The sequence below is a fragment of the Neofelis nebulosa genome, chromosome 8 (assembly GCF_028018385.1).
Source record: "Neofelis nebulosa isolate mNeoNeb1 chromosome 8, mNeoNeb1.pri, whole genome shotgun sequence".
NCBI classification, from domain to species: Eukaryota; Metazoa; Chordata; class Mammalia; order Carnivora; family Felidae; genus Neofelis; species Neofelis nebulosa.
The window spans coordinates 10,204,681-10,230,961 of NC_080789.1; the positions used below are offsets into that span (position 1 = coordinate 10,204,681).

Genomic DNA, 26,281 nt, shown 5'->3' on the forward strand with positions numbered 1-26,281 from the left:
GTTCTCCGCTCTGCAATTTCATCTCGCGTGATTGCATATAGGACTTCAGTACACGTTAATTCCGCATTTCCACAAGCAGCCTCACTCGACAAATAGCCATTATATATTGTTCCACCTTCAGAACAGGCCCAAATGGAGGTAATTAGGGTTAAGAAAAGTGAAGCGCCAGACAGCCTGCGAGGGTCGGGGACAGACCTCGGAGCCCACGACTCTGTGCACCCTAAGAAGCTCTGTGGTGGGCAGGGTTGGGGGGGTCGAATTGAGGTGGGGGAGACGACTCTTGAGGGTTTGTTTGCGAGCGCCAGGAGAACCTAGGTCTGCCGCACCACCCCGCGGAGAGCTGGGGGTTCCGGGCGCGGCCCCTTTAAGGCCGGGCGGGTGATCTCAGCGGCGAGTTCGCCGCCCCGCCCTCCCCGGAGGCGTGCTCAGCGCGCAGGCGCGCCGCGGCGGCACTCCGCTGGGCCCGGGACCCGCCGGCGGCGGCGAGACACCGGGGCTGCGGCGCCGCCCGCCCGTCCCGCCAGGAGAGTCCGGCTGCCGCGCGCCGTCCGCACACGCCACCGCCACCGCAGCCATGGGCTCCTGAGGTACCCAGCCTGGCCGGCCTCGCGCCGAGGCCCCGAGGGGGGTGGCTGCGGACTCCCGGGGGCGGGGGCTGCTCGGTCTTGGAGAGGCCCGCGCGGGGAGCGCCCCACGGGTCGCGTTGGTCGCAGGTCCCGGGGGGGCGGGGAAGGCACGAAGGTGGCCGGCCCGGCCGACGAGGGAGGGGGCGTCCGCCGCCCAGCCCGTCCCGCCCTGCGCCCCCTCCCCGCCCTGCAGGGTCGCCGGGCTGCCCGTGGGTGTGCCTTGGCCCCCTCCTCGCCAACGTGGCAGGCCCTCGCCTGGAGTGTAATCGGACCTGCCTGTGGGGGTGGCGGGGGGAGAGGGAAGGCCGATGGACAGGCCCTTTGCAAGTGGGGTTTGTGTGTGCCCGGTGGGTGTGCTGGCGCCTGGCACCACCGAGCGGGGGAGGCATCCGTGCCCTGTGAGGGTGGCTGTGATCTGGGAGTATGGTTGGCCTGGCCAGGCCTTCGGGGATGCTTGCATGGAGGGTGTACACGCCTTGCATAGGAGCCAGCTGCTTGGAGGGGCACCGAGGCTAACCTAGGGCTCAAAGGATATTTGTTCGGAAAGGGACCTTAGAGGCTGCTGTAGGGTGTATGTATCCATCCCATGGGTTGTACGTTTCCTCTCTGGGCACACTGCTCAGGTCTAGTGCTAGTTGACTCCAGGCCATGGCAAGGCAAGAGGGTTGAGGGAGGGGCATGGGTATCTGTTCCCAATTCACGTTCTCCCTGGGGTTGTGCCAGGCCAGATAGCATATACACATATGCATGGGTGTGCCCGCACGCCCAGGGCACCATGGCGCAAAGCAGGCGTTTGCACGCCTGATACCTGGGTGTGAGGTGAAGCCCATGTATTATTTATCTGACTGCCGGGTGTTTCGTGTAAGGAAAGAAGCAGCAATCTGTGCCCTGGAGGCCTGTGCGCTGCGGAGCCAGCCAGGCAAACAAGTTCACTTGCACCTGCAGAGGAGATGCAGGTCTCAGAGGTGTGACTTCCTTCGCGGGAACCGTGGGGTGGGAGGGTCCCCGCAGCCCGAGCCGTGTGCCCATCTGGGCAGCCCTTGGACCCAAACTATTGATGCCCTGGGCTTCCGGGAGCTCTCAGGTTGGTGGAGGGAATCAAACTTAGAAACGAGTAATCACAATGAAGTGACAAATATAAGACAATAGAGGGAGTGCAGTGTGGGTTCACTGCTGGAAGAGGGGGAACATGGCCAGCAGCAAAGATCCAGCACATGCGGACGGCTGGGCTGAAGCCTGAAGGATGACGAGCATGCGTCTGATGCTTTGGTGTTTACCACATATGTTTTCCCAGTTAATTTTCTCAGTGGCTGTGTGAGTACAGAGCCGTCGTCATCCCTGTGTGCACTTGAGGAAACTGAGACCCAGGGACAGCACATGACTCACTTGTCTGTGGTGCATGGCAGACCTGTGTGGAGTTGTCCTTGAGCCAGGACCTCTCTTGCTGCCGGAACTGGCTGCCTGGTAGCTGATTGAACATCTACGTGCTGGGCACCGTGCTAGGGGCGCAGGTGTCTGAACATGAATGGGGCCTGGGGCCTGGCCTCAGTCCTCCCGGTCTGCTGGGGAGATGGGCATAGACAGTGACCCCCATTCAGACACCAGGGCCCAGTAGCCCGTTCGGGTGGAGAAGGCACCGAATTCCCACCCCACCGAGGACCACAGACCACCCGGGGTACCTTCGTGCGCCCGTTGGGGTTCTGGGTGTGTTGTAAGTTGCTCCCACATGGTGGTGGGCTATACGGAGAGCCCCTTCTAAAGCTCTCCAAGTGGGCGGGAAGGAGACCTTGAAGGCCGAATGGGTGCGAGTGAGCTCCTTGTCCCACTTCACTCGTGTCGGCCGACTCCTGTGGAGTTTGCTCCCCGTCTGCCTTTGAGGTTTTGCTCCTGGTTTCTGGCGGGCCAGCCCAGCTCTCGCCCCAAGAGGGGCTCAGTGCTATTTCCAGTCCCTGCTGTGCTCATTTCTCCCCGTACATTCCCTGGAGTGGAAACAGCCTCGGTCGGGCGGAGTACAGCCCTTCATTGTTTTGAAACTGAGTTAACAGCGAATGCCCTTCTCGCTCTGTGGGGCATTTAGGCTGGGAAATTGGTGCGCGCGTTGTGGAAGGCCCGCAGCCGGGCCCTGGGAGAGCTCTGTGTGAGGCCTGCCGGGGGCCTTCACCACGGCGGTGGTGGTCAGCACTTGCTGAAGTCCTACTGTGTGCGGGGCTCCTTGCTAGGCCTCAGGGGACAGAGGCCTGAATGGTGCCTTCTAAAAGGCTGTGGTTGGCTGAAGGAGTCCAATGTGTAACAAATATGCAAGACAGTGCTCTACTTGTGGTTGAAACAGAGGCCCTAAAGGGGTGCAGAGGACAATAGGAACAACAGCTTGTTTATTAAGCACTTACTGTGTGCCAGGCACAGTTCAGAGTGCTTTGATGAATTACTGTGTTTCATCCCCCCACCACCTGGTGAGGTGGGATCAGTTACCTTCCCGCTCTGCAGAGTCAGCCTAGCGGGTTCAAGCGGTGGTAACCCCACGGTGTGTGTGTGCCAGAAGTCTTCTAGAAGCCAGAAGGTTGAGGAGCCCCTGGGCAGAGTGTGGAGGCCTGGGATACCTCGCCTCCCAGACCACAGTGGCCACAGTGGGCCTGGGCATGAAGGTCTTTGAAGGCCCCCTGCTCAGGAGTTTGAACTTGACACCCCCCCCCCCCCCCCGCCGCCCCGTGTGGTCAGCAGAGAGCCCCCGGAGGTTGCAAAAATGAATTGAGGTCCCCAGCCGTGGGTTACACACGTGAGGGACAGTGTTACCATCTTTTCTCCTTCCCTTATTCCTGCAGAGAACTCCGAGAACACCTGACCTCCCTCTCTCCTTTTTTGCTTTTCCTCCGGACGCTTTTCCCACAGGCATCCTTTTTATTTTAGGCCCAGCTGCCTTCTCCTTTTCTCCCAGCAGCTTCTGGGTTTGACGACCCCGTGTGACCCCGGACAGGCTCTGGAGCCCACTGTTGCCTTGGTGTCTGCCCTCCAACTGGCTTCTGGGACCGGCTGTGAAGTGGCTCCACTGGACCAGAACCCGAGTTCTCCCTGGCTGTCCCGGGTCTTGTGGGTCCCCACTGACTTCTCAAGCCGTAGATCTGGAATGAGCGTGGGCAGCTCCCTTTCCCTGTGGAGAGCTATGGTGGGTGTGCCTCCTCCGCAGGCCCCCACGCTCGGCAGCACCATAAATACAAGCGGAGGGGCATGGGGACGGAGCAGGAGCCGGAAAGCTGGGCTTAACTACAGGTCCCATGCGTGAGTTCACTGGGGAGACGCCTGCTCTCCCTGCCTGCTGTGCAGGATGTCCAGGGGCCAGCATTCACGCAGCTTCTCTAGACCCCAGGCCCCGGGGCCGAAAGATGAGGACCCATGGCGTGAGGCACCCGCATCGCATCGGGCTTGGGAGCTTGGGGTATATAGGACATGAAGGGAGGAGCCAGAAGATTTCTGAAGTGGGTGCCTTGGGAGAGGAGGCTGAGAATTCAGTAAGGGGACGAATGGGCACTGACAGCACAGGGGAAAGAAATGCCCCTTTGGGCACAGGGGTGGGGGGTGGGGCGTGGCTGAGCAGTCCTGGTGGCCTGGGAGACCTTCAAATCGGGAGACGTTCAAATCCTCACTCTCTTGTTAGCCCTGCGGGGCCTTGGGCAAGTCGCTTACCAGGTTCTAATTTCTGTTCTTTAAAAGTGGGGGGAAATGACGCAGTTTCCTACATCTGTAACGCGGGAGTAAAAATAGTGCAGCCGTCACGCAGCTGTCGTGACCTCGTGTCTGCACGGAGCTCAGCACGGCATGTGGCACATAGTACATGCTCAGTGAACACTGGCTTTTATTGTTACGTTACAGGCTGCTCAATTTATTTACGCAAGAAGTATTGCTGGGGCGCCTGGCTGGTTCAGCGAGGAGGGCGTACGCCTCTTGATCTCAAGGTCCTGAGTTCAAGCCCCACCTTTGGTGTGGAGCCTATTTAAGAAAAAAAAAAAAAGTATCTTAAAAAAACAAAGAACTGTGTGTCAGTGTGTCAGCGCGGGGAGCTGAGTCCTGCTGGGGAGAGAGACGGCAAACGGGAGCCATGACAGTTGTCGTGGGCGCTCTGAGGGAACATCAGGGCATACCTGCCTGGGCAGGCACTTTTCTGATGAGGTGCCATTTAAGCTGCTGTCTCGGGTAAGGAGAGGAGGCAGGTTCCAGGCAGAGGGAACAGCGTGTGCAAAGCAGAGGTCTGAGTTCCTGTCTGTAAAGTTATTTGGCATCGGGTCTTAGCACCTGGTGGACCTTCAGTCAATGATCATCGAATGTGATCTTCTCAGCCTCAAAGAGGACAGGAAGGAGAAGAAGTAAAGCGGGAGGGCGCTGCGGAGAGAGTTGGACGGTCTTGAAGGTTTGGGTTTACTCCCGTTCCCTCCCCTCTGCTTCCACCGGTACCTGAGTGCAGTGCCGCTAAGCATCCTACAGGGACCCGTTCTCGGACCCTGCTTTGTCTCAGGACTGGGCAGGGGAGGGTGGTGGGGAACACCTCGGGCAGAGGGAGTTGAGATGCCAGAATTAGGTTGCACACCCAGGCAGCGTTTGTTCACATCTCTGTTGCTCCTGTGCTCGGGCAGAACTTGGAAGGATGATGTGTGGCCTCGGTTGGTCGTTTCCAGTCTCGGGTGAACGATGGCTCAGTGTCTGCACAACGCCTTGCACAGAGTAGGTGCTGAATAAGTTTTCAGCTGCCCAGATGAATGACTGCGTGGGTTAATGTCATTGCCACTCAGGATAAAGCTGGAATTATTCTCGAGAGGTGACGGACATTGAGGCCAGGATTAATCAGAACAGGATTGTTGATTAGAGCCAAGCTTCCATCAGGAGCCGATGGGGCACATGGGAGGTCTTGGATCCGGGAGGTCTGGGGCCTGTGCTGAGGAGGCAGGAAGGCCCGCAGTCACCTCCTTTTCCTTCTTCGCTGGGGCGGAAACCAGAGCGGGAAGATCCCACCCAGAAAACCTTTGTGCCTAACCTGCCTCACTTCCGCCTCTACTATGTTTTACAAAGTCACATGCGAGTCGTTGAGTATTTAACGGAAAGTTTGCAGGGGTGATCTCTGTCTTTCAGCCTTTGAAAACAATAGGCTTCTCTTGGTTTGGACAACAGTATACTTGTTGATTGTAGTGAACTTGGAACACAGAAGATTAGTGGGTAAGAATAAACATCACTGCCAGTTTCATAACCAAGAAATAGTCACTGTTGACGTGGGGGCATATTTTCTTTCTAGGTATAATCCGGAATTATCTCGTTCTTCACATAATGCCAGCTCATAAGCATTTACCCATGAAATTAATAAGTTAGCCATAGATATAAAAAAAAAAGTTAGAGAAGTTCAAAAACAGAACCCCTGGGGTGCCTGGGTGACTGAGTCAGGTAAGTGTCCAACTTCGGCTCAGGTCACGACCTCAAGGTTTCGTGGGTTCAAGCCCCGCGTCGGGCTCTGTGTTGACAGCTCGGAGCCTGGAGCCTGCTTCGGATTCTGTGTCTTCCCCTCTCTCTGCCCCTCCCCCGCTCATGCTCTGTGTCTTTGTCTCTCAAAGGTAAATAAAACAAAACAGAACCCCTGCTGCTGTATCTGGTATCTGTGGGAAAGATGATGTCCCCACCCTTTTTGCACTAGGGTGGCACTATGACTCTAAGTGGCAGGCAGAAAACTGCATGGAAGTCAGAGAACTGGTGACCTGGGGCAAGTCCCTTGCCCTCTGTGGGGGCTATTTGTACCCGCTCTACTCACCTGCCGTGTGCCGCAAGGCTCAGGTGAGGTCCGTGGTTATAAAGCCTTGAGCTCCCCAAGGGGAGGGCCTGATTTAGAGTAAGAGCAGGTCACGTGAAGACGGGTGTGTGTGTGTGTGTGTGTGTGTGTGTGTGTGTGTGTGTGTGTGTGGCTTCTTTTCCAACCTGCAGTTTGCTTGGTGATCCTTCTGAAGACTTCGGTCTCCTCGCTGGTGACCTGTGATCTGTGGAGTCTTGTGCCTGCGTCCGTGGGCGGTCCCTGGATAACAGGGACAGCCACCCCCACCTCAGGGTGGGTGGGGTGAAACCTCTACAAGTTACTGCATCTGTCACAGCGAAGGGATTTTCAGATCCGACGGCCTCCCTGCTCTGGAGGTCATGGTGGAGTTTGGTACTTCGGTACTTGATGTTTTTCTCCTGCTACAGCTTCTGTGGATGGCCTGCCCCCGGGGAGGCCCTGCCCCGCTGGCAGGTGGCCGAGAACCTGCACTCTGCTGGGCCGTGCTGTTCCCCAAAGCCCTCTGGGTCACCATTTACAGGAAGGCTCTGGGGGAGAAATAGCTATAACTCCATGGCTGCTGCTGCTATAGCCACTGGCAGAGCCTCCTGGTCTTTGCCTGTAGCGTTGGGGTTTTTCATTCTAGAACAAACAGAATCTGGGATTCCATCAACCGTCATTTTGGGAGCCTGCAAAGCACAACAGTGGGTATTGGTGAAGGGATGTGTGTGAGGGTATTAATATTAATCAATATTAACCTCCTTTAAAAATGTTTCCTTATTTCTGAGAGCGAGAAAGAGAGAGCGTGAGCTGGGGAGGGGCAGAGAGAGGGGGAGACAGAGAATCTGAAGCAGGCTCCGCCTGGGCTGTCAGTGCAGAGCCCGACGTGGGGCTCAGACTCACGAACCGTGAGATCACGACCCGGGCTGAAGTCGGACGCTTAAAGCCCACCCGGGAGCCCCAACATCTTAATACCAACGTTACTAATCCTCACCAGAATTTGTGTAGGGCTTTGCAGTTTGCAAATCACATTCCACCTAAATTATTTCTTTTAATCCTCCCGGTGGTCCTGGAGCCTTGGAATTATTGTGCCTATTTTGGAGCTGGATAGACTGAGGCTCAGAAGGGTGAATTTGCCTGAGATCCTGTGGAGGGAAGCTCACAGGTTTTCGATTTTAATCCTGCGCCCTTGCCGCTCTGAGTGGCCCCCCAGCACAGCTGTGCTGTGAGACCCTAGATTTACCAAAACAGTACGCGTTGGCTCTACAAAGAAAGGTTGATGCGCTGTGCATTTGTTAGAAGAATTTTAGCGGCAGTAACCTCAGTGCATTTGATTTATAGGAGTTCCTGGCCCTCCGGTCCACTGGAGCGGAGCACGGGCCGGAAGCAGGAAGGTTGGTGAGGGTTCTTCCTCTCGAATGCTGTCTTTGGTTTGCCAGGAGGTATCTCCTCCCGTGTTGGGGGTAAAAGACCATTTCCTTCCCACTTCTCCGTAGTTGAGCTGGATTTGTGCAGGGGGGAGGAAACCCTGCCCTGCCCGCTGTGTTTACCCAGCTGTCCTCACAGGGAGGGCACCAGGCATCCAGAGGCCCGCCTCCGTCCTCCGCCGGCTGTCCACTTGAAAAGGAGGGTTTAGGCGGCCATTTTGGTCAGACACATGTCATGTCACAGGCCCGTGGTAGACACAGCAGTGAATGTCGTAGAGCACGAGCGTGCCTTGTGTGGCTGTGGTGTCCCTGCGGCCTGGACAAGGGAAGCACCAGGCGCTCGTCACTCGTTTGGGATGGCCGGGCTGGAGATGCTTGGTCCTCTCGGGCTCTCCACTCCCACCCCTTCCCACCAGGCCTGCTCTGTGGCCTGCTCCTCCCCTGGGCCCTGGCACCTATGCCCAGGCGGACCGCTTATGGCTGGGTGTTCGTGGTGACTCCGGTCACCGTCCACCCTTCCACCTGCCCTGGGGCCAGGGCATCAGAGCCTGTCTGCGCTGGGAAGGGCCGAGGGGCTGAGCAGCTCTGGCCCTTCACCCGCAGGCGAAGAAATACACGGGGAGGAGGGCGCTGGGCGAGCAGAGGCCGATGCGCTCTGTCTGCCGAACGGGGCTTTGCTCTACCGTTTCTTCGTCTGGGCACTCTTACAACTACACGTCGTCAGTGTTTTTCCTAACAATTAGGCTTATTTCTTGATGAGGATTTAAACGGATCCCGTCTCTCTGGCAACATTTTCACAGTCACTTGTACGCGTTCACCCAGCTGTTTGGACTTCCAGGAATTCACCCTACAGGTGTTTTGATATGGGGGCGAAGGGATCTATTGGAAGATTAGTCATTGCTGCCTATTTGCACTAGCGAAAGATTAGAAGGAGCCTAGCGTCCATCCACCGAGGGCCGGGAACAAGTTATGCTGCGTCTAAACCATGGAATACTGTGCGGCTGTGGAAGATAAGGTTGAGACTCCATGCGTGGATACGGAACCGTGGCCGGCACAGTCCGCTGTGAAAGAAATGGGTGCAGGGCAGCATGTCTGGTGTGCCTCCATCTGTGTAAGAAAAGTGCACTTATGTGCGTACATGAGGTCTCGGGGGGTCTGCACCGAGTCGGTGGTTATGGTGCCTCTGGGTTCGGGCTGGTGCTGGGAGGCTGTTCGCTAGAGACCCTTTGAAGCATTTGCATGCCGAGTCATGGCGATAGACGATTTTTTTTTCAAAAATTAAACTAAGGAAACAAGAACCGTAAGAAACGTATCCTTACATCTCGCCCGGTGCGGGAAGGTCAAGGGTCTGGCCACTCCCTCAAGGACCTGCCAGCCTCACTCAGGCTCCTACCACCATCGAATCAAAAATGCACGCTTGGAGCCCCGGGGCTGGCTCGGTCTGTAGAGCATGAGACTCTTGATCTCAGGGTCATGAGTTCGAGCCCCGTGTTGGACACAGAGTTTACTTAAAAAACAGACAGGGGCGCCTGGGTGGCTCAGTCGGTTAAGCATCCGACGTCGGCTCGGGTCATGATTTCGCGGTGCATGAGTTCGAGCCCCGCGTCGGGCTCTGTGCGGACAGCTCGGAGCCTGGAGCCTGCTTCAGATTCTGTGTCTCCCTCTCTCTCTCTCTGACCCTCCCCCACTCACGCTCTGTCTCTCTCTCTCAAGAATAAATAAACATTAAACAACAACAAAACAGACAACAAAAATGCATGCTTGGGTCTCACAGAGGGGACCAGCTGTGAGGGTTTGGATGTTTCTTGGTAAATACGACCCCAGCCCCAGCCCTGGAGAAACTAGTCACCCCCTTCCTCTGAAACACTGCTATTGGCTGGCTTCTCATTTTATTATTTTTATTTTTTATTTTTTATTTTTTTATAAAATGTTTATTTACTTTGGGGGGTGAGGAGCGGAGAGAGAGAGAGAGAAAATCCCAAGCAGGCTTCACGCTATCAGTGCGGAGCCCAACGTGGGGCTCGATCTCACAAACCACGAGATCACGACCTGAGCTGAAATCCAGAGTCCGATGCTTAACTAAGCCACTCGGGCACCCCTGTCTTGTCAGTTTAAATCCTTGCTCCGATACGCTCGCTTCTTAACCTCTGAAACTGGCAGGGGCTTCCCCACTGACAGCGAAATAAAGTTGAACTCAGCCCTGGGCCTTCTAGGCCCTCTTTCCTGGGCCCCTTCTTGAGCCACACTTGACTAGTTACTTTTTCCTCCGTGCGCCTCCCTGACTTCCCACCTCCACGCCTCTGCCCGTGTAGGTCCCTCTCCCTTCCTGCCTTTCCCTCCCTAGCAGTCTCCGTGTGCCCGAATCCTGTCTGCCTTTCAAGGCCTGGCTGCGTTTCCACCCTCGTGGGGCCCTCTGACCTCTGTGGCTTCTTTATCTGTTCCTCTCGGCTGGCAGGTAAGCCTCTTGACATTGTGTCCTAGGTATCTGATTCCCCGCCCGGCTGTGGGCTCCTTTAAGCCAAAATCCAGGTGAGATTGGAAGCTGTTTGGGGCAGGGCCTGGTTCACCCCTGCGAACCTCAGTGCAGCCGGGGCTGAGCAAAGCAGGGACATCGGTCTCGTCTCGGGCCGGAGTGCCTGCATGCGAACTTTCCTTGTGTCCTCATGAGAACCCCTGGGGTGCAGCAGCCATGATGCCCCCTTACAGATGAGGAAGCAGGGCAAGCAGCAAGAAGCTGGATTTGGGCACCCATCTGGCCGCCTCTAAGTCCTACATTGCGTCAATTTTTTCTGTCTCCTCCCCCAAATCACGAGTAATACTGATACCCTGGGCTGACTCACAACCTGTCGCCCTGGCCACAGACAGCCTTGTATTATTTGACTATATTTTCTTCCCCACCAGACTATGAACTCTTAAAGGATTAGAGTCTCGTCTGAGATACCCTTTGGACTTAGCACACAGAAGGTGCTCAAAGATAAATATTTTTATACTTAAAAATTTTTTTAATGTTTTTATTTATTTTTGAGAAAGCACAAATAGGAGAGGGGCAGAGAGAGAGGGAAGGAGGATCTGAAGCGGGCTCTGCGCTGACAGCAGTGAGCCCGATGTGGGGCTTGAACTCACGAACTGTGAGATCATGACCTGAGTTGAAGTCAGATGCCCAACCGACTGAGCCACCCAGGTGCCCCAATATTTTTCTACTTTTAAAGTTTTTAAGGAGGTTAACTTACTACATATAGTAAAATACATTAGTCTGGGCACCTGGGTGGCTCAGTCCGTTAAGCGACTGACTTTGGCTCAGGTCATGATCTCATGGTTTGTGAGTTCGAGCCCCATATCGGGCTCTGTGCTGACAGCATGGAGCCTGCTTTGGATCCTCTGTCTCCCTCTCTCTGCCCTTCCCCACCCCCTCTCTCAAAAATAAATACACATTTAAAATAAATAAAGAAAATACACTAGTCTTAGACCTGTAGCACAATGAGTTTTTACGTCTGTAAGTACCCATATAAACCATGTGCAGATCAAAGTTGCCGAACATTCCCAGAGCCCAGAAGCCTCCCAGGGCTTCCTCCCAAGGTAACCACTACTCACACCTCACCGCTAGTGACTCGCTTTGCCTGGCTTTGACCTTTCCAGAAATGGAATCTCATAGAAATACTCTGAGATTCGTCCAGATTGTGACCAGCAGTCCTGTGTTCTTTTTGCCTGCTGTGTGGGGGCCCACCGTTTGAAATTATCACCATTTAGCTATCCACTCCCCTGAGGATGGGCACTGGGCTTGTGTCCCACCTCTTGCTGTGTGCACAGGGCTGCAGTGAAGGTTCTTGTTCTTGTCTGCGGGACACGTGCACTGGTCGGGTGAACCCCCGGGAGGAACGCTGGCTCCCCCAACTTGGCACGAATCTGCAGGAGTGAAATTCAGGTTGGGATTTCTCACGGAGACACCTGGGGCAGGAGCCGGGTTCCTTGCTCAAGGCACCTCCCGGGTCGGGGCAGGTTCAGGGGTCTTGCTTGGACAAGCCTGCTCACACGGGGCAGTAGGACAGTTGAGGTTCGTGTGTGTGTGTGTGTGTGTGTGTGTGTGTGTGTGTGTGTGTGCGCGCGCGCGCGGTGCTGAATGGGGTTTAGCTGGCTGGAAAGGTGGTCACACTTAAGGGGACATAGAGTCAGGCTAAAGAGGCAGAGCTCTGGCCCGTCTGTTCGCTGTTTGGGAGAAAACTAGAGTGATCCAGATCTGACCTGGTATGTATTAAACAACAATAACAACAACTTAATTACAAGGCCGAATGAAGTCAGCCCTTGCTGACGAATTTTGGATGGCCTTGTTCGCTTAGATTTCTGCTCCACACGAAGGATAGCTACATGATTGGAGGATTTTTCTCTCGTGGTTGGGGGGTTCGTGGGAGCTTGGCCCCGGGAGAAGGAGGAGAGACGAGGAGCCATTGGAGTGGCCTGGCTTGTGGGTGTTGATGAAAGGGAGTGGGGCTGAGAGGGGACCCTGCCCCCTTGTGAGGGCACGTGACCCTCTTCCCACAAGGCTGCCCAGACAGAATTGGCCAGCTCTGGCGCTCCGTTCCTCTAATCCCCTCTGGTGAAGGGCCAGGCTGCGGCCTGCTGACCTGCTCTGATGTGGGTCAGCCTCCCCCCCAGAAGGCAGCCTCCCCAACTCCCCGGAAGTTCACAGAGCCAAACGGCCCCAGGAGGCAGGAGGGCTGTTGTCACTGGCAGGTGTTAGAATGGGGGCAGAGTGGCCAGTTCAGATTAGCAATTCCTAAATTCTAGTGAGCTATGCTAAGATGGAATGTTTCATATATATATATATATATATATATATATATATATATAGTAATATATACATATGATTATATATACGTTTATAAGTATATAGGGGCGCCTGGGTGGCTCAGTCGGTTGAGCGTCCAACTTCGGCTCAGGTCATGATCTCACACTCCGTGAGTTCGAGCCCCACGTTGGGCTCTGTGCTGACAGCTCAGAGCCTGGAGCCTGCTTCAGATTCTGTGTCTCCCCCCTCTCTCTGCCCCTCCCCTGCTCATGCTCTCTCTCTGTCTCAAAAATAAATAAAAATATTTAAAAAATTAAAAAATATATATATATATTTTGGTTTTTTGTTTTTAATTTGAGAGAGGGAGAGGGGCAGATGGAGAGAGAGAATCTTAAGCAGGCTCCATGCTGAGCTTCCAACATGGGGCTCAACCCCACAACCCTGGGATCGTGACCTGAGCCTAAATCAAGAGTCAGACTGAGCAATGCAGGTTCCCCTACATACATACATACATACATACATACACATATACATATACATATATAAACATAATATATATAAACTTTATATATATATTATATACATATAAACTTTATATATATATATATATATATATATATATATATATATAAAGTTTATTCTGAGTGAGAGCAAGTTTGTGCAAGGAGTGGGGAAGGAGGGACAGGGAGGGAGGGAGGGAGAGAGAGAGAGAGAGAGAGAGAGAGAGAGAGAGAGAGAGAGAGAGAGAGAAAATCCCAAGCAGGCTCCTTGCTGACAGCAGAGAGCCCGATGTGGGGCTCCACCTCATGAACCACGAGATCATGACCTGAGCCGAGCCAGATGCGCAACTGACTGACCCACCCAGGTGCCCCTCCATATATATATTTTTTATTTTATTTGTTTATTAAAAGAATTTTTTTAATGTTTATTTTTGAGGGAGAGAGAGCGAGACAGTGTGAACAGGGGAGGGGCAGAGAGAGAGGGAGACATGAATCCAAAGCAGGCCCCAGGCTCTGAGTTGTCAGTGCAGAGGCCCACACGTGGGGGCTCGAACCCACGAACCGTGAGATCACGGTGTGAGCCAAGGTCGGACGCTTAACTGACTGAGCCAGCCAGGAGCCCCACCCCTATATATTTTTAAAAATGAAATATAGTCGGCAAAAATCCCTCTCCCAGGCTGTGTTAACATCCTGGGGACGAGCGTGTGAACAGGTTGCCAGCTTAGCTTGGCCTGTGGGTGTGTGTGGCAACTGCCCGGATGAGCGCTTCACGGCTGCAGCTCCGAAGGGCTTGGGTCTGAGCCTAACGAACGAAAATGCGATCTCAGGAGGTTTAAAACAGAGCAAACAATCAGAGACAGGAGGACAAGCCTGGGCGTCAGAGACTGCCGGGCATGTGAACCCCCAGCCTGACCGCAGGATAAAGTGGCTCTCAAATAGGAGAGTCCTTGTAAGAGACAACATGATACAGGGCCAGACCCAGCGCTGAGGGCTTTCCTGTATTAACTCTGTTTGCTCCAGACTCTCTCTGAGGCGGGGGTGACTGCAAGCCCATTTCACAGCTGAGGAAGCTGAAGCAAGGACGCAGAGCTAGTAAGTGGCAGGGCTGGGGCTCAAGTCCAAGTGGCCTGAGTGCAGAGCCCACAGCTCACTGATGGCACTTGGAAATCTGTGGATCTGATGGTGCGGCAAGGGCAGTGTCTGCAGCCCTTTAGCCGGAAGCTGTGGGCAAACCGCCTTGCCCCACTCCCTCCACCCCACCCCACCCCGAGCCTTTGTTTCCTCATCTGTAAACCGGGTGCATTTCTTTCCTAAGGCTTCTGCAAGAGAATGCCAGAGACTTAGTGACTTAAGATACGAATTTATCATCCTGCAGTTTTGAGGTCAGAAGTCCAAAATGTATTTCACTGAGCCCACATCAAGGTGCCGGCACAGCCACGTTCCTTCGGGAGACTCTGTTTCCTTGCCTCCTCAAGCTTCTAGAGGCCACTTGCATTCTTTGGTTCGTGGCCCCTTCCTCCATCCTCACAGCCAGTAGCCTGGCACCTCCCAGTCTGTCCTCTCTGCGTCCACTGTCACACTGTGTCCTTCACACCCTCAGCCTCCTGCCTCCTTCTCGTAAGGGCCCTCGTGGTTATATCCCGCCTCCGCAGATAATCCAGGAGAATCTCAGGGTCCTTAATTTAGTCACACCTGCTGAGTCCCTTTTGCTGCGTGAGGCAACATATTCCCAGGCTCAGGGGTTTGAGATGTGACATCTCGGGGCGGGGGCGGGGGGGCATTATTCGGTCTTCGGCACAGGAAGTCTGGGGGTGGGGGAGTGACAGCAAGGTGTCCCCTCCAACACGAAGCGAAAACCTCTGAGATGGTGAGGTGTTCTCTGAAATCCCTAACTCCCAAGGCAGGTGACTGATCTCACACACAGCTTTGTAGCTTTTCTGGAAGAGGTGGGTATCTTCAGGAGGGAGTTAGCCAGAAGCTGTCTTGCTCAGAGAAGGATGGGGGTAGGGGCTGTATCAGGGGAAGTGAGCATCTGTAGCCCTCTGGGTGGTTTCCTAAGCAGGCTCCACGCTCAGCTCCGGGGTGGGGGTGGGGGGCTCGATCCCATGACACTGGGATCATGACCTGAGTTGAAATCAAGAGTCAGGGGGCTCGGGGCACCTGGGTGGCTCAGTTGGTTAAGCGTCCGACTTCGGCTTGGGTCACGATCTCACGGTTTGTGAGTTCGAGCCCCGCGTCGGGCTCTGTGCGGACAGCTCGGAGCCTGGAGCCCGCTTCGGATTCTGTGTCTCCCTCTCTCTCTGCCCCTCCCCTGCTCACGCTCTGTCTCTCTCTGTCTCTCAATAAATAAACGTTAAAAAAAATGAAAAGAAAAGAGTCAGGGGGCTCGATCCCATGACCCTGGGGTCACAACCTGAGTCGAAATCAAGAGTCGGATGCTTAACTGACTGGCGCCCCGAAGCCTGGCTTTCTGACCCACAAGGTGACTTCCGTCCAGCCCTGTAGCTTGGTGACCCCCCCCCCCCCCCCCCCCGCGGGGCTCTGCTTTCTAGAGCCCCCTGTGGCCTCCCGGGGAACTGTACCCCCGCCTGGATGCTCCAACTACACCTCACACAGCTGTCAGGAAGGCCTTGTCAATCTGGAGAGCCACAGGTGGTCAGTCAGGCACTGCCTGTCCCCCACCTCGCCCCCCCTCCCATCTGTAACAGGGGCTGGATGCAGAGATTCTGCCCCGGGCGTGTTCCTGACCGAGTGCCTGCCCACAAACTGTCCCATGCCTCTGTTCATGTTGTTATTCCTCTGCCCCTTAAGCAATCGGTCAGTAAGTACTCTGCCAGCATGGCACACGGTCCCTGCCCTCACGGAGCCCAACTCACAGGATGTTAAGGGAACAGAGTAGAGCAAACTCCAATAGGTCATAGAAGGCGATACCTGTCGAGGCTGGCGGGGACAAAGATCCGTGGGTGGGAGCAAGAGAATGCTCCACGCCCCAGGGCTGGGCATGGTGGTGATGGAGGGCATCACAGACGTTCAGAGCTGGAACGAGCTGCGGAGGGCAAACGCCCATTCACTTGTTCCCTTATCCATCCCAAGCGTGGGAAGTGTGAACTGCGTCCAGGCCCTGAGACCGCTGCCAGGTCACGATTACACGTAAGACATGACCTCTGAGCTCCTGGAGGTTGCAGGCCAGCTGGGGAGAAGACAGGCAAGAGTAAACCACCCAACGGAGGCTCCTCAGTCAGTATTCCTGCCCCAGGGGACTTCTAGCCTCATTTGATTGGGAGCTTCCTTTTTCTAGAAGCAACCGGAACCTCGCTAGATTGTTCCAGTTGTAAAAACATCTCCATCTCAGCAGACCCCATCTTTTGCGGCTGCCACCAGGTGGACTGGGGGTGTCTCCTGTTGGACCTCATCGAACACGTCCCTTTGCCCTGGTTGGCGGGGCCTCTCCACTTTGGAAGACGGGTGTGGGACAGCGTGATGTAGCCTTCATCCTCTGCCCTCACCCGGCCCCGTTCCTCTCTCCAGCCAAAGGTCCAGGTCCTTCAGCCAATCTCTGGAGGTGGGGAGGGGCCTCTCCAAGGTGGGGAGGGGACCAAGTGATGGAAAGCCTGTGTGGTGTGCAGCAGTCAGCTGATTCATGGATTCTTGTCTTCCACATCCCTACGATGGCGTCTGACACAATGCCAGGCTAGAGACCGATGACCCAGGCGTGGGGAGACAAGAAGTGTCCCCGCTGACCTTTGAGTGCCATGGAGCGAGCACAGTGTGGCTCAGCAGGCACGGGCCGGCCCTCAGGTGAGGCCGTGATGCTTAGGATGGCTTGTGAGTGAAGAGGCAGCTCTCCTTAAGAGGACCAGGGCAGAGTGGAAGGCAAGTTGGCACAGAGGCTCAGGCCATGTGTGTGCGGGGACCCTAAGGGAGGAGGCGGGGGTGGGGGTGGGGGCGAGGCTGGGACTCGGCTGCCAGGGGCCCCGGGCTTCTCTGCAAAGGAGTCGGAACTGCAGCCCGCCCACGTCACATCCCGACTCGTTCTCAAAGGACCTCAGGTCAGGAGGAGGGACATGGTCACGTTTGAAAATAAGGGAAGAAGTAGACCACGCTGATTCCTGCTTCGTCAAACATCAGCCTCCCTGCAGCTCTGGAGGGCAGCCCAGGCCCCCACCTTTCTGGAATCCAGAACACTCAAAATCCCAAAGGTTCTTCCAAGTCTGCAGCAAACTAATTTTGTGGCAAAAATCTGACCTGAATTGATGTGAGACTAATTATGGTCTTTAAAAATATCTCCTGTTTCTCTATGGAAATACTATGTGTTTGATTTTTGGGTGCTGCCCACACCCCTCTGGGGTGTCATTCTATGCACACCATATCCAGCACTGTAATCCTTTCTAAATCTGAAAAAACTCTGAATTCCTAAACTCTTTGGGCCCAGGGGCCCCGGCCACAGCATGGTGCACCCAGGAGACAGGTTCAGAGACACCCAGGCACTTGCCCAGTCACAGCTGGGTGGTGGCTCCGGGATTCCAGCTGTTTCCCTGACTCAGAGCCTAGGACAAAGTACAGACCGTGGCCTGGCTTCTTCACAGCCTGGGGGTTGCGTGTCGGTGCGAGGACACAGGTGTGGAGCGACCTGGCCGGCAGGTGGCTGCTGGGAGAAAGGCGGGCCCAAGCCTCGACTTTGCTTTGTGTCTGACTCAGCCTGGGATGGAGGGAACAGGTGCGACCCCAGGAGAGGCCTGAGGACAGGGAAGCAGAGGCATCGGGGAGGAGAGGGAGCCCTGTCAGCGACTGGCTACACTTCTCCGATTCACGCATCCCTGTCGGTAGAAAACTTTCTGGTTCTGGATATGCACCCCCAGCGTATGCATATTGCTACATACATGTATTGCCTCGCTGTGAGACCATGTACATCATAAAACCTCCACCAAAAATAGGAACCAAAGCAGGAGCTAAAGATGGGATACTTTAAAAAAAAAAAAAAATTTTTTTTTTTTTTTTTTTGGTGGTACAAAAACCTTCTGGCTTCATGTGCTTGATTATTTCTGGAACGGGTGCTTTAATGCTCTGTGAGAGAACAGTTGGAAGGTCTGGCTCTGTGTTCAGTTTGTTTAGATGTTTGGTTTTAATGGCTGCCGTCTCCGAAAAAGATCCCTGCCTGAGACATGTAGCTGTACACAGAGGAAACGCATCACTGGCTTTCTTTCTAAATTGGGTTACTCATTTTTCCATCCTGTCCACTGCGTATGCGGAGGATTTGTTGAGATTTGGCTGGTACATTTCCATCCTTCCTGATGCCAATCAGATGTTTTTGTAAACTAAATGGAAGGTATTTTATTTTAAAGTTCTTAACACATGAGTCCAAAACCCACTCCAGTGCTTTGGAAATTTTTAAACAGATTAGAAAATTCTGTTACGTAGGTTTTTAGGAGTTCAGGTCTGAGAGTTTTCTAAGTTACAGACTTACATTGTTTTCAGTAACAAATCTCTATGGCAGCGGGAACATTCCCCACATTTCCGAATATCCTTTTCCAGAAGGCTCCGCCAGCCTAGGTTGCTTCTGAAAGAGTAGTTCTTCTCCCATTTGTTGTGATAACACGCCTTTCCCACAAAGGGACGTGTTAAACATGCTTAATTTTTTTTTTTTCAACGTTTATTTATTTTTGGGACAGAGAGAGACAGAGCATGAATGGGGGAGGGGCAGAGAGAGAGGGAGACACAGAATTGGAAACAGGCTCCAGGCTCTGAGCTGTCAGCCCAGAGCCCGACGCGGGGCTCGAACTCACGGACCGCGAGATCGTGACCTGAGCCGAAGTCGGACGCCCAACCGACCAAGCCACCCAGGCGCCCCCAGCCTAGGTTGCTTCTGAAAGAGTAGTTCTCCCATTTGTTGTGATAACACGCCTTTCCCACAAAGCGACATGTTAAACATGCTTAAAGAGGGTTCGGAAACTTAACTGGGAAGCATATTCCTGATAGCCCGTGGTCACAGAGAAAGAAGGACAAATATGGAAATTTTTTTTGTGAACGAAAGAGGTGTTGAAGTAGGTGGTTAGGTCTTTTTGATTGCTTTTCTACAAGATAACCAGTAAATCTCTGAAACAGATGATTTCCTGAGTCACTGCCCATCTCATTACAAATTTTGTGGAAAATTCTGTCCTACTGTCTACAGCGTTTTATTGTGGAAAATTTCAAACACACAGAAGTAGACCAAATGATACAATGAATTTCTGCCTGTCAGTCCCTGCGCTTCAACAGTAAGGAATGTCCTGCCGTCCCGTTGCCTCTATCCCTCTCCCCTTTAAAAAAATTGTTTTTAATGTTTACTTATTTTTTAGAGATAGAGACAGAGCATGAGCAGGGGAGGAGGAGGAGGAGGAGGAGGAAGAGAGAGAGAGAGAGAGAGAGAGAGAGAGAGAGAGAGAGAACAGAATCTGAAGCAGCCTCCAGGCTCTGAGCTGTCAGCACAGAGCCTGACGTGGGGCTCGAACTCACTCACGAACCGCGAGATCATGACTTGAGCCGAAGTCAGATGCTTAACCGACCGAGCCACCCAGATGCCTCTATCCCTCTCCTCCATTTAAAAAGCGAATCCCAGGGGCACCTGGGTGGCGCAGTCGGTTAAGCGTCCGACTTCAGCCAGGTCACGATCTCGCGGTCCGTGAGTTCGAGCCCCGCGTCAGGCTCTGGGCTGATGGCTCGGAGCCTGTTTCCGATTCTGTGTCTCCCTCTCTCTCTGCCCCTCCCCCGTTCATGCTCTGTCTCTCTCTGTCCCAAAAATAAATAAAAAACGTTGAAAAAAAAATTAAAAAAAAAAAAAAAATAAAATAAAAAAAAATAAAAAGCGAATCCCAGAAGTCCTGTCATTTTTTACCCCTTAATAATTCAGTATGTCTGTCTTCTTGATAAAGACTTTTTAAAAAACTTGTTTTATTTTGAAATAATTATAGGCTCACAGGAAGTTGCAAAAAATAGTATTCAGAGTACCCCGTGTCCTTCTTCTCTCAGTGGTGACATCTTGAATTGCTGTAGGACGGTGTCAGAACCAGAAGTGGACATCAGTACGGTACTATTAACTATACCACAGATCTCAGTCAGTTTTCACTGTTCGTGTGTGTGTGTGTGTGTGTGTGTGTGTGTGTAGCCCTGTACAGTTTTATCACCTGCAGACTCATGTAGCCACCACCACTGTCAAGGTAGAAGGGATCTCGTCACCTGCAAGGAGGTTCCTGTGCTGCCCTCCATTTGTGCACACACCTTCCTGATCTGTTCTGCATCTTTATAGATTTGCCATTTCGAGAGTGTTCTATAGAACGGATCTAGACAGGATGTGACCTTTTGTGGTTGGCTGTTTTCACGAAACAGAATGCCCTTGAGCTCCATCCAGATTTCTGCCTGTATCAGTAGTTTGTTGCTTTTTATTGCTGAGTAGTATTCCATGGTCTGGACATACTGGAGTTTAACCTTTTGCCTGTTGAGGGGTATTTTGATTGTTTCCAGGTTTTGGCAATTGCAGACACAGCTGCTGCAAACCTAAGTGTGTAGGGTTTTGTGCGAGCATATGGTTTCACTTCTGTAGGAGAAACATCCAAGAGTGATCATTGGGTTGTCTGGTAAATTGCATGTTAGTTTTATAAGAAACTAACTGGTTTCCAGAGTGGCTCTACCATTTTATATTCCTAACAGGAATGTATGTAAGAACGAGTTTCTTCCTCATCCTTGCCAGTGTTTGATGTTGTCTCCGTTTTGTATTAATGTGTGTGTAGTGATATCTTGTGGTTTCAGTTTGCATTTCCCTAATTGCTAACGATGTTGAACAGCTGTTTATGTGTTTATTGTCCATGTATCCTTTTTTAAAAAGTTTATTTATTCTGAGAGAGACAAAGACAGCACAAGTGGGGAATGGGCAGAGAGGGAGAGGGAGAGGGAGAGGGAGGGAGGGAGAGAGAGAGAGAGAGAGAGAGAGGGAGAGAGAAAATCCCAAGCAGTCTCCTTGCTCCCAGCACAAAGCCCACAAAGCTGCAAGATCATGACCTGAGCCAAAACTAAGAGTTGGATGCTCAACCGACTGAACCACCTGGGCGCCCCTCCATGTATCCTTCTTGAGTGAAATGTCCATTCATGCCTTTCGCCCATTTTCTGATGTCTGTCTGTTTGTTTGTTTTACTGTTGAGCTTGAACATTCTTGCTGTATTCTAGATGCTTGCCATTTGCTAGATATGTATCCTCTAAAAATTTATAGCCTTGCATTTTAGATTTAAATCTGTGATCTATTTTGAATTAATTTTTGTATATGGTATAAAGGCTTAGGTTAGGGTTCATTCTTTTTTTTTTTTTTTTTTGCCTCTGGATGTCCAGTTGTTCCAGTTCTGTGTATTGAAAAGACGATTCTTCTCCCAGTGATGAGGACGTTTTTGTACCTGCCCTCCACGATCTCACCTAAGAACGATCTCACCTAAGAATTCCTGTGTGTTACCTATTTCAAAGATATCTTTTCTTCATTGGTTTGTTAGCCTCAGGACCTAACAGAGTCCACACATTGTATTTAATTGTATCTTGAGTCTCTATTCTGTAATAGCCCCTCAAGCACCTTTGATTATAAGCCACCGATTTGTTGGCGAAACCAAATCATCTGACCTATAGACTGTCCCGTAGTCTGGATTTGCCCGCTGCTTCCTCGTGATATCATTTAGTCTGTCCCACTACCCTCTGTATTTCCTAGATACTGGTGGTAGTTCTAGAGGCTTGTGTCAATCCCATTTCACTTTTGGGTAAGGGTCCTCCTTGGGTGGTGCTCTGTGCTCCCTGTGCATCCCATCAGGAAGCTGGAAACTTCTCACTGCCCCGTTTTGGGGATGCTGATCTTGACTGTGGGTTCAGAGTTGGACTTCCTCCAGCTGCCTGGTGCATCCCTTATCAAGTTCGCCATCAGCCAGGGGCTTTATCATCCATTGATGACCCATGTCTATGTCTAGTATTTGTTTTCGGAGTTGCAAAATGGTCCTTTTTATTCCGTTATTCTGTCTCTCTTTATTAATGGGCCTGCTCTAGAGTAGGACACACCCTTAGCATTCATGTAGTTACCCTGAAGTATTGTGCATAGGGAAACTGAGGTTCTTAGAGATGAAGCCACTTGTCCACACTAGCCGATGGTGGAGTCTGGCAGGAATCCTGTTGGGTGACCTCAAAGCTGAAGCTTGGCTGTGCTCCTTAAACACTCTGCCCCACAGTCCCTGCCACTCCGAAGCCTTTCCTGACCCTCTCCCCCCAGCCTTAGGCCGAGGCAGGTGACGCTGCCCGAGTGTTTACTTCAAAGCTGCTGTGAGAAAAAACGCGAGGCGATGCTTGGGAAGATGATTTGTAAACCACGAGCGCTGCCTGGCGTCAAGGAGGTGGCTGGGAAACCCGGAAGCGCGGCGAGCACGGCCGGGCCGGAGAGCCCTGCCAGCATCGGCTGCCCCTTCCTGCCAGGAGGGTCTCGGGCCTGCTGGGAAGGGGCCGTGTCCCAGAAGGAGGCTCTGGAGCCGAGGGGGCTGCTCACGCGGAGCCCCCACCTCCGAAGGCGCGGGGACCACAACGTATACGTAGGACCTGGGTTTGAGTCCTGGCCCTGACGTTGGGGCGAGTCCCCCACCCTGCTGAGCGGATCTCCTCCTCCTGTGAACTGACTGACCGACACGGGGAGCGTGAAAGAACTCAGCATGCTGGCGTCTTTCCGGGGCGGAGAGGGGGGCGCTCGAGCGGCCCTGAGCAAAGCCCCGGGAAGAAGCTGGGCCTGGGGCCTTCGCCCGGCTTGCCCGGCTCCCATAGCCGAGGAGCCGTCCTGGCGCGTGTCCCCACCCCATGAGCAGGGTCAGCTCAGCGGTGCCCCTATGCAGGGCCTCTCAACGCTGCCTTTGGTGGCGAACAAAACAGCCTTTGACCCACCCGCCCGCCCTTGCTTGGAAGCCGCAGGTTTAAGAGTATTTGCACTCCCTCCAGGCGCCTCCCCCCACCCAATTCCCTGTGTTTATTCATTTAATTTGGGATGACAGACAACGATGATGATTTACAACCCAAATCTTCTTTTTTAAAGAAGTATTTCTGGCACCGGTTTCCAATTTTGCAGCCATACTTACAGGAGCTATTCTTAGACTTGTCGCTGTTTCCTTTTCAGAGCTCGCCACTGCCACCGGTCTTTATATAGACACCTTCTCCAGTTTGGAGTTTCTTTATATAGATGTCTTCTCCACTTTTGATTTTTAATCTGGATTCATCTCTTGGTCAGTGTGTTAGAGATCACTTATTTGTGCAGGAAGACAGAAATGCAAAGGGCTCTCGTAGGGTAAAAACTCACAGCTAAGAGCAGAGGTGGCGCGTACGGGGGGCAGGGGTTCTGGAGACGTGGGAGAGGGGCCGGGGGCAAAGCCAGGAGCGTGCGGACACAGTAGGCAAAGAGCCTCTTCGTGCAGGGTCAGGCTGTGGGCTGGGTGCACCCAGGGCGCCTCTGCTGCGGGGAGATGGCTGTTCCCGGGTGGCTCTGACCAGCCCGTCAGCAGCCGGCAGACCCGAAAGGGACTCCTGTCAGGGCCGCGGGCTCCGATGCCCTTGGCCACTGCTGTGGCCAGCCTCTCGAGAGTGGCTTTACTCTTTGACAGCAGCTTTTCCTTGGGGGCACCCGGGTTAATTTTTAATGCGAAATTGTTCGTTTGTTACCAGGGGTCTTAGAGTTGCCGCTGGGAAGGGCAGCGGACGGCGAGCCTGTGTGGGGTAACTGGATGGGACCCTAGAATGCCAGCCTGTGTCCCGTCCGCTCCCGTCTTTGTTTTCCCACCCAGGAGCTCCCGTTATGCCAACCTCCTCAGCTGTTTGCTTCTCCGTGAAAGCCTCAAAAATGTTGTTTTTGTTTTTTTTGTTTTTGTAATAAGGACTCAAAATCAACAGGCAATAAAGTAGATGGCTTTGGTGCTGAGCTTGGTGCTGGGGACTGAATGATGGAAATGTGGTCTTGCCTCGAAGAGTGGACAGCCCCAGGAGGAGAAGCACACGAGCAAGTGACAGGGCTGCATGTTACACAGAAGCACAAAGGCATGGAAAAGGGATCGATGTCCCTGATGGGGGAAGGAGGGAGGGCAGGCATTTAGGAAGAGTGATCCAGAAAACTGGATTAAAAGAGCAGTTTGAAGGCCCACAAGGTGGGCCGCAGAGTTTCTAAAGCAGCACAGACGGATGATGAACGGGTGTCAGCCATTAGGGAAGTTGGGGAGAAATGGCAAAGAAAAGGCACAGCCCTTTGAAGAGATGAAGCAACAAAGTGATCTTGCTAGACTGGGAAGCATGTAGGTGTGTTTATCGAGCGCCTGCTGTATGACCGATGCTGGAGAGCCCACTGCCAGCAGAACGAGCAGAACGCAGGCCCTGCCCTCGGGGCGCTTATGTTCTGGGGAAGGAGGCAGAAAGTTAGCAAGTACGGGAGCAAATGTACACTTTGTCAGAGGGCATCAGGTGGGAGTGAGTGCTCTGGAGAGAGATCAAGCAAAGAGGCGAGGAGTGCCTGGGGTCGGGCAGGCGTCACCATGTGTGAGCGGGTGGCCAGGGCAGAGACCTACAGGCAGTGCAGAAGCGAGCAGTGTGGCTGAGCAGAGGCAGCCGGTGTAAAGGCCCTGCGGCAGGAGCAGGCTCGGCACAGCAGAGGAGCAGCAGGAGGCCTGTGTGGTTGGAGTGGAGGGTCAGGGTGAGAATTGTAAGGAGGGGAGATGAGAGCCTTGGGGAGCCGTCGGCAGTCTTGTGGACCATTGGACAGATGGCAACTTCCACTTTGAAGGAGATGGGACCTACCGGGGAGTTTTGAGCAAGGGGCTGGGGGGGGCCCAGTCTGGCTAACGGCTGAGAAGCCTCATGTGGCCGCCGTGTGTGGGGACTGGACAGTAGGGGCAAAGGCAGAAGCAGAGAGATGGCTCAGGAGTCTGTTTCATGAATCCAGGGGAGACACGGTAGGGGCTGGGACCATCGTAGTGGCCGGGTCAGGGAGACACGTGGTCAGAGTCCAGTTACATTTTGAAGGTGGACAGAAGAGACCTGGAAGATTGTTTGCAGTGCTGCCACTCACCCGGGAAGGAGGCTAACAGTGCGATTTCCTCTCTTTAGGCCAGCTCCTCGCTTCCTGCAAGAGTTTCTCTCAGGGACCCCCTGCTGCCAGGCACCATGACGGTGAGGGGGGCCGCGCTGGCCCCGGATCCAGTGTCGCCCACGACCGTGGCAGCCTCGCCCAGTGTCTCTGTGACCCCTGAGGGCAGCCCCACGGCCATGGAGCAGCCTGTGTTCCTGATGACAACTGCCGCGCAGGCCATCTCTGGCTTCTTCGTCTGGACGGCCCTGCTCATCACCTGCCACCAGGTACCCAGGCCGGTCAGGAGCCTTTGAGCCAGAGAGCCTCTGAAGGCCCTCTGGAAGGATCCTAAGAGGTTTTCTAGCCCAACAGAGTATGAGGCCGAGCTCCGCTGCAGTAATAAATAAGCTGAATCTGGGGGTTCCACCAGGTAGAGGTTGATTCTCGTTCATGTCCCGATCGGTGCGGCTCAGGCCCCACTGTATGGCTCCCACGTCCCGCAGCTTCACGGTGTCACCCATCTGACAACTGGTTGTGGCTCTTCAACCGCCTCCGTCCAGAAAGGACACGCGTCACTTCTGCTCGCCTCGCGTGGGGCAGAACGTGTGCAGGTTACATGTGCAGCCTGAGCTGTGGGGGGCCCTGCGTGGACACATGGACGTCAGCGGCCCCTTTGCAGATGAAAAACTTGAGACCCCGAGACGGGAGGGGGTGCTGGCCTACTCCCGCACAAGTTGGTGGCAGCACCGGGAGAGAAGCCAGGTCTCCTGTCCCCCCATACGCGCAATCCCCACAGGAGGCTGGTGTGGGCCGAGACCTGGCTCGGCCGTCCGAGGAAGGAGAAGGTTTGAAGAGGGGAGGCTGAGCCCATTCGGGTCCCCGTCCACTCCTTCACCTACTGTCCTGGGTCCCTGTCCCTCCTCGAATGCGATGGCTTCCAAGGCAGTTGGCTCGTAGCAGATGGGGAATGTTTTGTTCTCTTCCACCCAAGCCCAGGACTCGGCGGGGCCAAGTGTGAAGTCACGAGAGTTGGGACGGGACTCTGGCTGCTGGGACTGAGGAGGGTGGCCAGAGCAGTTGT

The 26,281-nt window shown here is 53.7% G+C and overlaps 1 protein-coding gene across 3 annotated transcripts in view; it reads left to right on the plus strand.

Moving 5' to 3' along the window:
* Positions 1 to 434: 434 nt before the first annotated feature.
* The window catches only part of TMEM184B (transmembrane protein 184B), a 49,253-nt gene continuing 23,406 nt past the window's right edge, over positions 435 to 26,281 (plus strand). Inside the window, exons 1-2 of one of the 3 annotated variants that reach the window (XM_058741302.1) lie at positions 435 to 587; positions 25,239 to 25,487. In XM_058741302.1, the coding sequence (XP_058597285.1) occupies positions 25,296 to 25,487 (192 nt within the window). In that variant the 5' untranslated portion in view covers positions 435 to 587; positions 25,239 to 25,295. Of the gene's footprint in view, positions 588 to 24,044; positions 24,180 to 25,238; positions 25,488 to 26,281 lie in introns of those variants that run through there. The other 2 variants (XM_058741300.1, XM_058741301.1) reach the window with 2 other exon arrangements.